Below are 16,462 nucleotides of genomic sequence, written 5' to 3'. Positions count from 1 at the left end.
TCTCTTCAAATAGGGTGAGAAAACCCAAAGATCTCAGCTTTAGGGCTTAGAACTCACTGACAAAAAAATGTTAGGAAAACTGGAAAACAGTATGGCAGAAATTAGGTACAGACAAATATCTCACACTCTATATCAAGATAAAGTAAAAAATGGTATATAATTTAGACATAAAGGGTAATACCATAAACAAATTAAGGGAACATAAACTAGTTCACCTGCCATATCTATGGAGAAGGGAAGAATTTATGACCAAAGAACAAATAGACTAATGAATAATTTTGACTACATTAAACTAAAAAAACAAAACAAAACCAATGTGAACAAGATTAGAAGGGAAATGAACTAGAGAAAATTTTACAAAAATTTCTGGGAAAACAGTCTCATTTTTCAAATATATAGAGAATTAAATCAAATTTATAAGCATACAAGCCATTCCCCAATACACAATTGGTCAATGGATATAAACAAGCAGTTTCCAAATGAAGAAATCAAAACTATCAATAATCATTTAAAAATATTCTAAATCACTCTTGATTAAAGAAATGCAAGTTTAAACAATTCTGAGGTACCACCTCACACCTATCAGACTTGTCAATAAACTGTAAAAGGAAGTGATAGATGTTGGAGGGGATGTGGTAAAATTGTGACACTAATGTATTTGTTGGTGAAGTTGCAAATTGATCCAACCATTCTGGAGGACAATTTGGAACTATGCCCAAAGGGCTATAAAACTGTGGATGTCCTTTGATCAAGAACTTTGATCAAGACTATTACTAGGTCTATATCACAAAGAGATCGTAAAAAAGGAGAAAAAAAGGCTTAGTTGTACAAAAATATTTATAGCAGCCCTTTTTGTAGTGGGAAAGAGTTGCAACTTGAGGGGATGTCCATCAATTGGGGAGTGGCTAAATAGATTGTTCTAAATTATGATGGCGGTATATTATTGTGCATTAAGAAATGATGAGCAGGATGATTTCAGAAAAAAAGCTAGAAACACCTGCATGAACTGTTGCAGAGTGAAATAAGCAGAATCAGGAGAACATTGTACACAATATCTGCAATATTATATGATGATCAACTGTGAAAGACTTAACTACTCTCAGCAATACAATGATCCAGGACAATTCCTAAGGACTGATGACACAGAATGCTATCCACCTCCAGAGAAAGAACTATTTGAGTCAGATACAAATCAAAGCATGCTATTTTCTACTTTAGCTTATTTGTGTTTTTATTTTGGAGTTTTGGTTTTATATATTATCTTATAACAATGCACAATATGGAAATGTATTGCATGATTAATAAACATATAATCCTATCAAATTACTTACCATCTCTTGGAGGGGAGGGAATGGAGGGAGACAATTATATCTTATAACCTCAGAAAACTTATGTGGAAAATTGTTATTATGTATAATTAGGAAAATAAAATATTTTAAAGGGTAAGAAATAAAAACAAAAGCCAACCACATCATTCCTTGGTTAGCAACTTAGAAACCATTTTTACAGAAGAGTCAGAACAGGCTGGATATAGGAAAAGGGTCCTTATCTATATCCAGCCTCTGGCATCCTGGCAGATGATAATTTTCTTTCTCTTTGGACCCAAGGTTTAATGATCTTTCAATATTTCCTTCTCATTCAGACACTCTGCCAAATGCCAATTACTGTTTTTTGTTGTGTTCCAACCATGTTCCAGATGATTGTACAGCAGGATCTGAGCAGGTACTTCTTTTCCATTTCATATTTTCTTGTACACATACTCCACACACACACAAAAAATGGATCATACAAAACTAAAGATAGGACCATCAGTTCCTTTAGAGGACTGACCTGCACCGTGTCCATTATTTAGTGGCTCAAAGATCTGAAAGCATTTCTTTAGTCTGAGGATGGTGCTAAAGAGAGTAAAGTTGGGAGTTTGATTAACATTCATATGAGCTATATGGTTTTGACCAGAGAGATCTGCAACTCAGTCACAGCCAGTGATTGCACAAAACATTAGTCAAGTGTTAGCCAAAGAGTGTTATTTGGTTATATTAAAGATGAGCCCTCTCAAACAAGTCTTTGCTTCTCCAGGTGGTCACATAGAGTGTACCTCCTCTTTGGTTTCTGGAATTAACCTGTGGGGAATGGAGACTTTTTAGGCCTCATGATATTCCTAATCTCAATTTTTCATAGGGTCCCTCTTCCCTTTCCTTACCCACCATTTCCCCCAAACATCTGGTAAATTCTGAATTGGCTCTTTGGAATTACTTCTTATAAGGATTGCCTCTCTGAAGGACAACATCATTGGTGAATCTTTGATAATCCTTAAAGAATTCTATTCTTCCAGTAATTATTTGCTCACAGAATGCTGAGGGAAAGAGAAATTGAAATGGTCACTTTGATTCTCACTACATAAAACTATACACAAGTAGTCTTCCAGTGGAATTCATGCAAAATATTGTGTTAATTACCTCTTGTTTTTTAGACTTATTAGGGGAATATGCTATTTAAAGGATCCCTGTGGCTAAGTCTTCTGTGAAGCAAATCATCTCTCCTTCATTAATCTTATGTGTAAATCATATCTTTACATGTTTGTTTTGACTTAAAGACCACTGGCAATGTATTAGGGCTGTCCAAAATGTGGAAGGGTCTTTCCCCCCAATATCACTGAGGAGAAGTTATCCAACTTGTTGAAGATCAAAGACAGAAAACGTGTAAAATATCAGTGAAAGGATCTTAGAAGTTGAGTTAGAACGGACTTGGGGAATATTTAGTCCAACCCCCTCTTTTTATAGGTAAGGAAAGTAAAGTCCCACAAGTGATTTGTCCTAGTCTCAAATTAATAAACTGTAGAAGACTTTCTTGGCCAGAAAAATATTGAATTAAATGGCCCTGGAATTCCTTCCTAACTCTGTGACTCTAGTTCCAAAGACAAACAGAAATTTTAAAAGTATTATTTGCTAATTTTGTATTATTCATAAAACCATTTATTTCTATAAGTTGCAATTGTCTTGACCTATTCCTTAGGCACCAAAGTCTTCAGCTTATAAAATAGAGAATTAAGAGCACCCAAAGAGCAGCAGATAGGGATCTAAAGGGGTTACATCATTTGAGGTATGGGAAGAAGCCCAGTGTCCATGACCATGGAAAATGCATCCTGGCTAAGTCCCTAACTAGAGCCACCTTCTCTTCCTCCTCAACAAAGGTACAAATTCAAGAGCCTGCGACACTGTGTAGCAGGAGGAGAGAGCCTTAATCCCGATGTAAGAACAAAATGGAAGAGTCAGACAGGTGTGGATTTATATGAAGGCTATGGCCAGTCTGAAACTGTAAGTTGCTGCTGAATCCTTGAACCTCGAATGAGGATTGTCCTCCATGGACCTCTCAGATCTTGAACAAACATTTCTGGATCCTAGTACTTTCCCTAGACCTCTCTGAGCACTGATGGATTGAATCAGTCTGGGTCTTATAGTAAGGTCTCTTGTCCCCCCAATACTTCTTCCATCTCTTAAATAATCCCTAAAATTTCATCAGTAAAACATATTTTATCTTCAGAATAATGTATATCCACATAAGACTAACCCTAAACCTAACCTTCACCCCTTTAGCTATTCTATTTCTGTTAGCAATGCCACTATTCACTCAGATACCTAGACTAGAAACTGGTACCATCTTTAACTCCACTGCTTTCCATATTCTAAATCTAGTATCATTAAAAAGGGAGGTGGGGTGCTTCCAGAGGAGAGGAAGAGACATACTTTACTTTAGGTGTTAAGCATATCCAAAAATATCAGTGTTACCAACAATATCCAACAATAACAGAACCACAGAATGTTGGCAAATGATCTTACCTAATTTCTCTCCAGACTTTGATCTGCGGCAATCAAATAGGCAAGAAAATCAAGCCAGGTTCCATGGGAAAAGCTTTTCCACCTTATGATGTCCAGGTAAGAAACTCCTGACCCAATGAGATAGAGGTTAGTTTGAGAAAGAATTGGATGAACACGTCTGAGACCACAGCACAAAAAGCACTCCAGACTTGAGTATCAAAAATATCTAAGTGCTGATCCTCACATTTACTAACTCCATGACTATAGCTTTATGTCTTTGAGCCAAAATGTAAAATGTAGATTTAGTAAGTATTGAAATATTGGGCCATATATATATATATATCATATATATATATCATATATATATAAAGACAGACATGTTGAGAAATAGGGAAATGATTATCTTGAAATATACCTTGGCCAGATCACATCTAAAGTATTGTTCTGAAGGAAAAAAAATGATAAACTGTAGACCATTAAAGAAGTCAAGAGGGTGAAGGGGCTCACGGTCATGTGAATTTATTGAAGGGGTGTTTAATAGAGAGAGAGAAGACTTAAGGGGGAGAGATCACTTCTGTCTATACGTATTTTAAAGACTATAACATGGAAGAGATTTCTGACTGGGTCCAGAGGACAAAACATAGAGTTATGAGAGGATGTTTTAGAGTCAACTTTGAAATAGAAGTGGTAAACTGATGTGAATCTGTGAATGATATTATTACTTGTTGCAATGACTGAATGCTTTGGCACTTGAAATAGACTATGTAAACTGAGGGGAAACTCCGGGAAACTATTAATGCTTGAAATAGAATATGTAAACTGGGGGAAACTGTTTCTTGTTGCAATGAGCTGCTAGAGGAGAACCACCCTGAGGATCTCCTAGTTACAATGGGGATAGATGAGAGACACTGCTAGTACAGGGGAATGCTGCTACACGGGGATACTGGCACACAGGGATGCTGGTACACAGAGGACTGCTCTGGGCTTTATTCTGGGTTTTGCCTGCTGATCCCTATTGATGACTGATGGATCAGTATATCTTTCTAACCTCCTCTTCCTTTCACTCCCTCCCTTTTCCAACCCTCTCCTCCCTTGCCTCCCCCACCTCCCAATACTTCTTGAAGCCTTTGGCTTCTTCCCTCCCCCCTAAGTGAACTATAAGGTCTTCTTTTCTTTTCCTTTTTCAAGTAGGGGTTTATTGGGATAACAGGATGGGGAAACTGAGGAAAGTGGGATGAGAATTTCCCTAATCTATAAGGGGAATTTGAGAAGATTATGGAAATTGTCCAATAACAAAGGTGAGAAGAGGAATAGTTAGATAAATGGAGAACAACAGCTAAGATCTTTCTTATTTTACAACACCATGAAATATCTCTCAGTTTCTCCTGGCCAGCTTAAACTCTCAGAGAGAGACAACCAACTCAAAAGCCAAGTTTCTCCTTCTTGTCAACTTCAGCTGTCCAAAGCCAGAGAACCCCAAAACCAAATCAGCCCCACCAGGGTCTTTCAGCCAGGTTTCTCCTTCTTCTCTTCTCTCTGTGGACAGAAAAATCTCAACTCTTGGTCAGTCAAAATCTCAGAGAGAGCAGGGGTCTCCCCTTGATCAGAAAGCCCCCCAAAACAAGCCAGCACAATCAGGGTCATCAGCCAGCCTCAACTACCAGCCTCAACTGCCAGAGAGAGAGAGTGACACTTTCAGCCCCTCCCCCTCATCAGTTCAACTGCCACTCCTCCTGGGAACATTCCATTTTAGAATCTTCGTCTTGATTGATAAAACATGTCCCCAGCTTAGTCGCTTGCATAGTGTCTTGTCCTTCAAAACCTTTCTCTCTTTATGCCTCTCCAACAACTTTAAGTTTGTTTTTAAGGAATTATAACTATCCAAATAAAAAATGGAAGTTACCTAAGAGAAAGACTGGACCACCTCTGGAACTCTTTATACAAAAACTAAATGCCCAATTGTTGGGTATTTTGTATGAGTAATTCTTGTTTGAGTTATCCTAGATGACTTCACATGTCTAGATAGGTGGCACAGTCAGAAAGACATCTTCCTGAGTTCAAGTCTAGACTCAAATACCTTGTGATCCTGGGCAAGTCATTTAACCCTGTTTACCTCACTTTCCTTATCTAAAAAATGAGCTAGGGAAAGAAATAGCAAACTACTCTATTATCTTTGCCAAGAAAACCTCAAATTGGTTCACAAAGAGTCTACTCTACTGAACTACACCAATAACAAGATGGTTTTTTCTTACTGCATAGTATCATTGCAAGGAAAACATTTTATAAATCATCAAACTCAATAGAGATATGATTTGTTGTTTTTGTAACTGCAGTTGTTACAAGCAGATTGTATGTTGAGTGTGCCTGTGATGTGTCTGCAAGGGCATTTGGTTCTCCCAAACTCACTAGGTGCTTCTGTGCCTCATTCTCTATTCTAGATAGTAGATGATGAAGGCAACATCCTCCCTCCAGGAAAAGAGGGTAACATTGGCATCAGGATCAAACCAAAGCTGCCCGTATGTTTCTTCACAGGCTACTTGGTAAGTAAATTTGTTTGTAGATATGAAGCACTAGAAGCAATCAAAATATTCTATGCATATTTTTGGTTTTGCATCAATTTCCTTTTTAAATCTATCCCTCCTATCTCCTAGCCCAAGAATTACCCATCATAACAAAGGGAAAACTAAGAAGGATGTGGTTCAGCAAAACCAGCACATCAGCACATGAAATAACTCCTACCCACAGTAGTTTCCCCACCTCTACAAAGGGAAGGAGATACATTTACTTCTTTAATCTGTAGGGTCATGTTGTTCTTTACATTTTTAATGTGTTTTCCTTGACCCCATTACTTCCCTTTGCATCCGTTCATATAAATCTTCCTATACATCTCTGTATTCTCTATCTTCACCATTTCTTACTGTATAATAATCGAGGTATCCCTGGCACATCACAAGGCTTATGGATCTCTGTGATCTGGAAAATTGACATAAACATTTTTGGCCCTCTTTCTAGCAGAGAAGAAGTCTGAATTTTTTCTTTTTCTTTTTCTTTTTTGGGATGTTTATTATTAATAAATTTTTTAAGGCATCCCTATATTTCTAACCTTTGTGTCATCTGCTAGCTTTGGGGTTCTTTTCACAAAGTTAACTTTTTACTTATTTTAACTTAAAAATTGTGTATATTGGGGGTATCAAAAGGTAAAATATGTTGATGTTATACAATACTATACATATATTTTATGCATTTCTGTGTTTCTGAACTTTGTATCACCCATTGGCCTTTATCTGTCCTATGTGATTCCCACCGAACTCCCAAATTCCATTTAATTTCTTATGTTGATCTGTGATTTAGCAAAACCACATTGGGGAAAGTTGCAATATGGAAGAAATACTTGTACTACATTTCATCTATATACCATAATTTGTTTAGCTGTTCCCCAATCAGTGGGCACATACTTTGTTTCCAGTTCTTTGGAACTGTCAAAAGTGCTACTATGAATATTTTAGTGAACATGGGACTTTTCTTTTTACCTTTGACCTCCTTGGGGTGTGAACTATGGCTCTTAGGGTAGGAACTTAGCCATTTCTTAGCATAATTCCAAATTTCTTTCTAGAATGATTGGGCCAATTCACAGTAGTGTGCTATTTTTCCTACAACTTTTCCAACATTGACTATTCCTATCTTTTATTATTCTTCACCAAATTTGCTCATTTGAAGTGAAACTTCAGGGATTTTAATTTACATTTTCTTTACTATCAGTAATTTTTCATAAGGTTATTCACATTTGGACCTTTTATTGAGAAATTCTACTATTATGATTAGAATTTTAATAATTATGTATATGCGCTCAAGCAAAAGGTCACTGATCAAAGCAGCTGAAATTGTTCTGTCTGATCTCAGACTTCCTTTGGGAGTTCTTAGATTTACAATTAGAAGGGACTAAGTCCCCTCGCTATAGAAATTATTACTGCACTTAGGAGCATCTAGTCCAAATCCCCATTTTACAAATAAGGAAACTGAATGCCAGGGAAGTTATGGAATTCACCCAAAGTCATACAGATAGTAAGTGAGAGGGGTGAGATTTGAATCTAGGTTCTCTGATCCTAAGGCCATCTTCTGATCTCAAAGACATCCCAAAGAGGTACACTGTACCAAACTTTCTTCCTTCAAGAGATAACCATACATGCTAAAGACAGAAACCCAGACAAAGTGATCCCTTCGTGCTCCTTCTATTTTGTGGCACTCTGGTTTCAGGGGAAAATATTTCCTACTAAGAATCTCTGATTGTGGAACTTTATTCACAGAGCAGCGGCTTCTGTTCTGGGTCTTGGTTATCTTTTATTCATTATTAAAATAAGCAGGTCATCCTCATGGAGGGCCAACTGTCCTGCTCAAACTTTCATGGACAATATTGTTCTGGCCCATATTAATCAGCCCAATACAAAATATGCCCTTTACTCTAGACTCATGCCAAGGATGTCCTTTATTGAATTTTCATTATGTGTGATCAGAACAATGCGGAGAAAACAGCCTCTTGCAAACGGGGGGACTTTTACCTCACTGGGGACTGTGCCCATATGGATGAGGATGGTTACTTCTGGTTCAAAGGAAGAATGGATGATGTGATCAATTCTTCAAGGTAAAAATGTTGGTTGGTGCTTTTCTTTTCCTCTGGGGCTCTGGTTTTTAGTGTGATAGTGGGCAAGCGGGTAGAACATTAGGACGGTATCTGTTAAAGGATCCATTTCTTTCTTCCAGTTACCGGATTGGACCCTTTGAAGTAGAAAGCGCCCTGTCAGAGCATCCTGCCGTTGCTGAGTCCGCCGCAGTCAGCAGTCCAGACCCCATCAGGGGGGAGGTAATATAGCAGGTTCCACATTCCATCTCTATCAGGCACTCCATAAGATAGAATACATGAATCGCTTGTGTCAAGTGATACATCAAGATGCCAGCTTATCCTCAAATACCTCTCACCCAATCCCAAATAGGTAGAATATGTCCGTATCTAAAATTCTGCCATTAGTGTGATTCATTCCTTTCTTTGAAATTTGCTCTTCCAGTTTTCAAAAGCAAATACCCACAGAAGGGTAACATATTAAATACTGGCACTTTCAATTCAATTCAATTCCAAATTTATTTATTTAATATCTACTTAATAGTTATTTCATCCTACTTTCTGCAGTGGGCCAGTTTAACACTGTAAAATTTAGATAAGGCAATCTCTGCTCTCATTAAGATTATAGTCTAGTAAGGGGATTTGAAATTGTACAAACACTTGCTGTATAAATAAGTATAATATAAAAGCAATGCAAAAGTAAATAAATAAGGTACCTTCAAAAAGTCTGAGAAATTGAGTAGAGAAAATTCATAACAGACTGGGAAGGATCATAGAAAGCTTCAGGGAGGAGATGACATAAATTGGGTTATATGTAGTCAGTTAACAAGTTTTTAATAAAGATTCCTGTTTGCCAGGCACTATGCTAAGCACTGAGATTATAAAGAAAATTAAAAACATATTCCCTTCTTTATAAGAACTTGCATTCAAAAGGAATACAAGTGTTACTTTTCAGGTATAGATAACAATAGTGAGTAGAGATCAAAGCCTGAATGCCAATATAGTTACTTACACTTTAGTGTGAATTAGTTTATCAGAAGAGAAAGGACTTTGATAGATAATTGTGAAGAGAACAAGAATTCTGAAAAAGAGAAAAGAAATGTATCCAAAGAAGACTGAGAACTAGGAAGGGAGTTCTGTTGCACTTTGGTTGCCCAACAACACCCAAAAAATTTTGCCTTCCCTATACGTACCCTATAATATCCTTCAGCTAATTATCTTATTTGAAACTAATCCAACCCTGAGGCACTTTGATTCATTTTATGACTCAGTGTGTTACCCTCCTGGAGATATGTATATCTTAACAAGGATGCAGGAAATTCTAATAAAGGATTCTCAAGCACTAGTTGTAAAAAAAATAAAGAAATATAGGGATGGGGAGGGAGGTCCTCCAATATCCTTCAGGTCATAACCATAAGAAGCCACTGATTCCATAAATATAGGTTCAAACAGGTAGAGAAGAATATTGGTGCTCTTCATAACATCCAAGTGACTAGGATGGGATGAAGCAAAGGGATGGAATGGATCTTTCCATGTGGACCAGGGAATATTTAGACATTTTTCAAAGGTGCATTTAAGGGGCAGAGATCAACATTTTAATTTTCTTTATGAGACAGATGGTGACCTTATAGATTTTCCCATACAGGTGGTAAAAGCTTTTGTAGTTTTGAACTCAAATTTCATCAACCAAGACCCAGGGGAACTGACCCGGGAACTGCAAGATCATGTCAAAAAGTTGACAGCACCATACAAGTACCCAAGGAAGGTGAGTATCTTGGAGAACTAGGAGCCACCATCTTCTGAAGGTTTGGGCAAGGGAGTTAGTTAGAGGCAAGGTTGATCTACCCTTATCACCAATGAAAAATTGAGTGAATTTGGGGGAACGGTAACACAGAAGGGAAGGGAAAAGGAAAAGAGAAAGGGAAGGGATGGAAAATTTTTAAGCCCCTCTCTGACCAAACCCAAGCAATGCAACCATTTCTAAGTAGAGGCAACAAACATGGTGCCATCCAAGGAACTAGATCTTCTCAAAGAAGTCGATAGTACTACTTACTCTCAAAGGCAACAATTTATATAGGAAGACAAGATATAAATATTAAAATGTAAATGGCAATTTGAGTTCAAGACAAACATAGAACTGTAAAAAAGCCAATGTGAATTGTCACAAGGTAGATTCATAGTCAGATGAAATACAGAAATATAGTCAGTGATCATTCATCCTGGCTCCACTTGGCCTCTGAGCCTCCCAATGGGAATCCTCAGAAAATAAAAATCTGCTTTCTGAGGTCCATGAGGACTACGAGTACCAGTTTGTGATTCAGTAATACTGCCAAAATAGAGGCACAATTCAACAGTGAATAGAGAGTCAGGAATGAGAAGGCCCTGGGTTCAAATCCTTCCTCTGTGTTAGCAAGGAAATTTGGGGGACAGCACTGATAACACAGTGTATTTTCATAAAGCACTTTTAGAGTTATCAGACCTTTAAACCTCAGACACTTACTGGCTATGTGACTTTGGACAAGACACTTAATCCTGTTTGTCACAGTTTTCTCACCTGTAAATGAGCCAGAGAAGAAAATGGCAAACCATTTATATATTTTTGCCAAGAAAACCCCAAATGAGATCATGAAATCAGGCACAACTTTAAAAAAATCAATTGGAGTATTTCCTCTATTTAGCCTAGCACACTTTTCCCTTTGAAACACTATATCTGTTATATAACTAAGTCCCAGGGAGCGTTAGAATCAGATCTAGAACTCAGATCTCCCAACTCCCAGGCCCAAAACTCTTTCTAGTATACTTTAGTGTTTCATCCTATAACATATGGTGATATCAATGATTTTGAGATTCATATATTAAAGAGGTTAGAGCTGTGATGGTGAACTTTATATGTGTGCCATAGGTTCACCAACATGGGGCTAGAGGCATTGTGACTTCTTTGTCCAGAATTTAAACTCATGCTTCCCCACTCAATAAACTGATTGATACCAGCACTTCTTAATACAAAAATAAGAATAGAAAATAGAATTTTCAAGTTCTAGGTCAGTGAGTTCCACTCTAGTTTCTAGGAAAATTCTAGAAAAAAAGTCTCCAGTGGTTTCTGGACTTAACCTTGTACTATTTCACATTTTTTTCCAGTGGCTTAGATAAAGGCAGAGATGCTATATTCAGAAATTTTGCAGTTGGCATCAATCTAGGAGGATACAGGATCCCAAAAGACCTTAATATACTTAAAGGTTGGGCTAAAGAAAATAAAAAGATCAAATTCAAATGTGAATTCTTATTTCTGGGTTAAAATAATATCCATTTCATAGGTACAGAATGGGAGAAACAGAAAAAAGATTGGAAATGTTTAGAAGTCTCTCATGCATGACAAATACAAAAAAAAAAACCTTCTAACTATGACTATGTATTTCTTTGAGAGGCATTACTTCTGGGCATAAGAAGGGAGTTAAGAGCAGCTAGTTGGAACATGCAGTAGATAGATCTGAGTCTTGGAATAAGGAAGATTTAAAATTAAATTCTGCCTCAGAACTGTGTGATCCTGGACAGGTCACTTACTTTCTGTAATTCCTCAGGTTCCCCAAGAGTACAATGGAGGAAATAATAACACCTGTCTTCCAGGGTAGTTAAGAGAATCAAATGAGTTAACGTATGTAAAGGGCTTTGCAAACTTTTAAGAGTATATATGTGTTAATGATAGTAGTAGTAACAACAACAGTGGTCATCATCATTGTTGTCATCCTTTCCTGTTCCTTAGTAAGACTGCATCTAAAATAGTGTTCAGTGGTGAAAACCATAGTGTAAAGAAAATGTCAGCAAGTTTCCAGAGGGGAGAAAGCAGGATAGTGAGAGTCTTTGGGTATATAGTATCTGTGAATCTATTGAAGAAACAAGATAAATTTAGCTTAAAGAAGGCCAATGAGATATGATAGCCATCTTCAAATATTTAAAGAGCTATTATGGGGAGAAGGGATCAAACTTGTCCTGTTTGGTCTCAGAGAACAGAAATAGTCATCTAATAAATATTTACTAAGCACCTACTATGTACCAGGCAGTGTGCTATACACAAGAGATGCAAAGACAGGCAAAAGACATCCCTCATCTTCAAGGAGCCCATAGTCTAATGAGAGAGATAAGGTGCAAACAAGTACATATAAACAAGCTGTATATAAATACAATATTTATCACAAACTGTGATAAATAAGAAATAAATCAACAGAAGGAAAGCATGAAAATCAAGGGTGATTAAGAAAGGCTTCTTATAAAAGGAGGAATTTTAGCTGGAACTTGGAGGAAATCAGACAAGCCAAGAAGCAGAGATGAGAAGGAGAATATTTTAGACATGAGGGACAGCCAGTGAAAATAGTGTCTTATTTGAGGAACAGCAAGGAGGCCAACGTTACTAGATGGAAGAAGTGAGGATAATAGTGAAAAGCAGAGAGATAAAGTATAGGTGAAGTATAAGAAGACCAGAGAGGTGGGATGGGAGGAGCAGGTTATAAAGGACTTTGAAAGGCAAAGGATTCTATATTTGATCCTGGAGGTGATAAAGAGCCATTGGAATTCATCAAGTAGTGAGATGGGGTGAAAAGAATGGATTTTGACAGGGACAGACCCATGCTTTAGGATGGACTAGAATGGGAATAGGTTCATGACAGGGACACCAATCAACAGACTACTATAATAGTCTAGGCATGAGGTTATGAGAGTCTTCACCAGGGTATGGGCGGTATCAGGGGAGACAAGAGAATATTTGAAAGATTAAATGGACAGATCTTAGCAACAGATTGGCTATCAGAGAATAGGGAGAGTCAGGATTCCAAGACAACAGCTAAGTTGCAAGATTGGGGACTGGGAGGATGATGGTGCCCTCCACAGTATTAGAAAAGCCAGGAAGAAAGGAGGGTTTGAGAGGAAAGATTATAAGTTCAGTTTTGGACATGTCAAGTTTAAGATAGCTACAGGATATCCAGTTTTAGATAACTACTAGGCAGTGAGAAATGTAAGACCAGAGATTGGCAAGGAGGCTAAAGCTGCAGAAATAGATCTGAGAATCATCAGCAATGAGAATGGTCATTGAGTTCATAGGAACCAATGAGATGACCAAGTGAAATTATATAAAAGGAGAAGAAAGCCCAAGACAGAGTCCTGTGGGACACCCAAGGTTAGCAGACATACCTGGTTGAAGATTCAGCAAAGAAAACTGAGATGTTGTGATCTCCTTTAGGAAGAGGAGAATCGGGAGAATTGTGTTCTAAAAATTTAGAGAGATGTTTTGAAGGAGAATAGTAGCCTGACATAAGCAAAGACTACAAAGAACCAGGAGTGAGTGCCAGTTGCAAATAAACAAATTTAAGACCAATGTTAGGAAAAAATTTTCTAACAATTAGGATTGTCCCAAACTGCAATAAGCTATACTCAGGAGTTGAGTTTACCATTCTTAGAGATCTTCAAGCAGGGGTTGTAAGACGATTTAGATATAGAGTAGTGGAGATTCCTTTCATATAGAGGTTGGACTAAGTGGGTCATGATGTCTTTCCAACTCTCAAATTCGGTGTCCCTTTGATTCTAAAAACACTCAGCTCTTTCACATCCTCTCATCAATATAACTTGTGGCCAGATGATCTCTTTGTAACTCACCCGAATCAGAATGATTTAACATAATCAACGACTCACCAAGTACTTAAGTAAGAGTCAGGCACTATGCTAGGTGCAAGGAAGACAAGTAGACAAGTACAAAGAATGGAACAATCTCCATTTCATCCAAATGAACCCCAAATGTTGAAATAGCATCAATCACATGGTTCTCCAACACCTTGCTTCCAGTATCTCCCAGCCCTCCCCCAAGCTTAGTGGGTGATTTAAATGAAATAACATTAGGGAGCTAGAATTTTTCATCTATTTATTTTTTTTAAAACCCTTACCTTCTCTCTTGGGCTAGGCAATGGGGGTTAAGTGATTTGCCCAGGATCACAAAGATGGGAAGTGTCTGAGGCCAGATTTGAACCCAGGACCTCCCATCTCTAGGCCTGGCTCTCAATCCACTGAGCTACCCAGCTGCCCCTCCCATCTATTTACTTATTGAAGTTATTTTTGTTTTTAATTAGGTGGAATTTGTCCAAGAACTGCCGAAGACAGTCAGCGGGAAGATTCAAAGGAGCATATTAAGAAAGAAAGAGTGGGGGAATTAAAATGGAACTGGGGAATTCTTTAACTGACCTTTCAACATTTCTGGCTAAGGCCTGGGTTGATCTTCCTGTAGTTTTTATAGGAAGAATGCCTCAGCATCCTTTGGAATGGAAAGCCTATTCAGGATCATGATCTAAGGAATCAACCTTTTGATTGTCCTGGGTGTGCATTGCATTGATATCTAATATAATGGCTAATAGCTATAATAGTTTACATTTATATAGTGTCCTAGCTTTTATAAATTGCTTTAGTCACAATAACCTGATTTATGTAGTACAAAGATGATTATTCATATTTTACAGAGAAGAAAACAAGTTCTTAAAAACTAAAATCTAAAAATGTGAAAAGGCAGTTTTTGGGTGAAGAAATCAATGCTATCTATAACTACATGAAAAAAATGCTCTAAATCCTTATGGATTAGAGAAATGCAAATCAAAACAAGTCTGAGATATCACCTCATACCTATGAGATTGGTTAAAACAATAAAAGGTCAAAATGACAAGTATTGGAGGGGATATAGAAAATGGGGACACTGATATGCTGTTGTATTATGAACTGAATGTCAACTGATCCAACCATTTTGAAAAGCAATTTGGATTATGGTCAGAGTTATATAACTGCGTATATGTTTTGACTCAGCAGTACCACTATTAGGTTTATTTCCTAAGGTGATTAGGGAAAAACAAAAAGAACATATATGTTCTAAAATATTTATAGCAGATCAATTTGTGGTAGCAAAGAAATGGAAATTAAAACAATGCCCTACAACTGGAGAATTGTTAAACAAATTTTGGCATATTATTGTGATGGAATATTACTGCATCATGAGAAATGATAAGCAAGTTAACTTTTTAAAAAATACATAGAAAGACCTAAATGAAATTACGTGAAAAGAGCAAAACCCAGAGAATGCTATATACTGCAAAAGAAATATGGCTTGAAGAATGACATGTATATGTTCAAATCCAGAGAAAAAACTGAAAAATAGAAATAAGCAAGACATCATTTTATGTATACATATATCTTTTTGTTAAACACCACCTTTTTTAAGGAGAAAGGGGTAAGAGGGAAGAAGTTACCACCACATTTTAATGTAACAAATAAATATTTTTAAATTTTAAAATAATTGGTCAGAATTGAAATGAGAACATCCAACTTGGGATAAATTCAGTCAAGAAATATGGGAGACAGTTGATTGGGAGGTGGAGGCAGTGTATGAACAGCAATCCAGTTGTAAGAACAGTCACAACAAGAAATGGGGCAGCATCCCCATGAGTCCAACTTGAGCCTCACTGAGGATATTGGGTGAAGGGATCAGCTGGGACACAGTAGAATAGTGTCATGACAATGGAAGTAGTAGATTCAAAGCAGCAGCCCCACATGAAGGTACTTTTGGAGGACTTTGAGGTATAATTCAGATATAGCTGTTATCATGGAGAGAAAGTATTCTCTCTCTTTCCTTCTATTAACACTCTACCCATCTGAAACCAGGGAGACAACTTTCTCCCTCTATTCCTGAGTATCTGAATGCTACTGAAAGAAGTTAAACAACCATGAGTTTTCTTTTATTGTTGTTGCTCAGTCATGTACAACTCTCTATGACTCCATTTGGGGTTTTCTTGGTAGAGATAATGAAGTGTTTTGCCATTTTCTTCCCCAGCTCATTTGACAGATGAGGAACTGAGGCAAATAGGGTTAAGGGATTTTCCCAGGGTCCTCTACAACCAGTCTCTCATTGTTGCATTACCATGATTCTTTTTTCCCTTTCTCTTCCATAATGATAGCTCCAAAAGTTCATTCTCTTTAATCCCTCCACTTGCTTGTTCTCTTTATTTCCAAC

The 16,462-nt window shown here is 37.3% G+C and overlaps 1 protein-coding gene across 4 annotated transcripts in view; it reads left to right on the top strand.

Moving 5' to 3' along the window:
• Positions 1-15,748, top strand: part of LOC100026263 (acyl-coenzyme A synthetase ACSM5, mitochondrial) — a 71,960-nt gene extending 56,212 nt beyond the window's left edge. For all 4 annotated transcript variants that reach the window (XM_007498189.3, XM_007498188.3, XM_056806562.1 and 1 more), the window contains 8 exons: positions 1,643-1,722; positions 3,191-3,314; positions 3,852-3,932; positions 6,254-6,355; positions 8,327-8,454; positions 8,574-8,673; positions 10,076-10,195; positions 14,541-15,748. In XM_007498189.3, the coding sequence (XP_007498251.2) occupies positions 1,643-1,722; positions 3,191-3,314; positions 3,852-3,932; positions 6,254-6,355; positions 8,327-8,454; positions 8,574-8,673; positions 10,076-10,195; positions 14,541-14,624 (819 nt within the window). In that variant the 3' untranslated portion in view covers positions 14,625-15,748. The remainder of the gene's footprint in view (positions 1-1,642; positions 1,723-3,190; positions 3,315-3,851; positions 3,933-6,253; positions 6,356-8,326; positions 8,455-8,573; positions 8,674-10,075; positions 10,196-14,540) is intronic.
• The last annotated feature ends 714 nt before the right edge of the window (positions 15,749-16,462 follow it).

Source organism: Monodelphis domestica, chromosome 7 (genome assembly GCF_027887165.1).
Source record: "Monodelphis domestica isolate mMonDom1 chromosome 7, mMonDom1.pri, whole genome shotgun sequence".
NCBI classification, from domain to species: Eukaryota; Metazoa; Chordata; class Mammalia; order Didelphimorphia; family Didelphidae; genus Monodelphis; species Monodelphis domestica.
The sequence above is the reverse complement of the archived record's forward strand: the minus strand, read 5'-3'. Positions and strand labels throughout refer to the sequence as shown.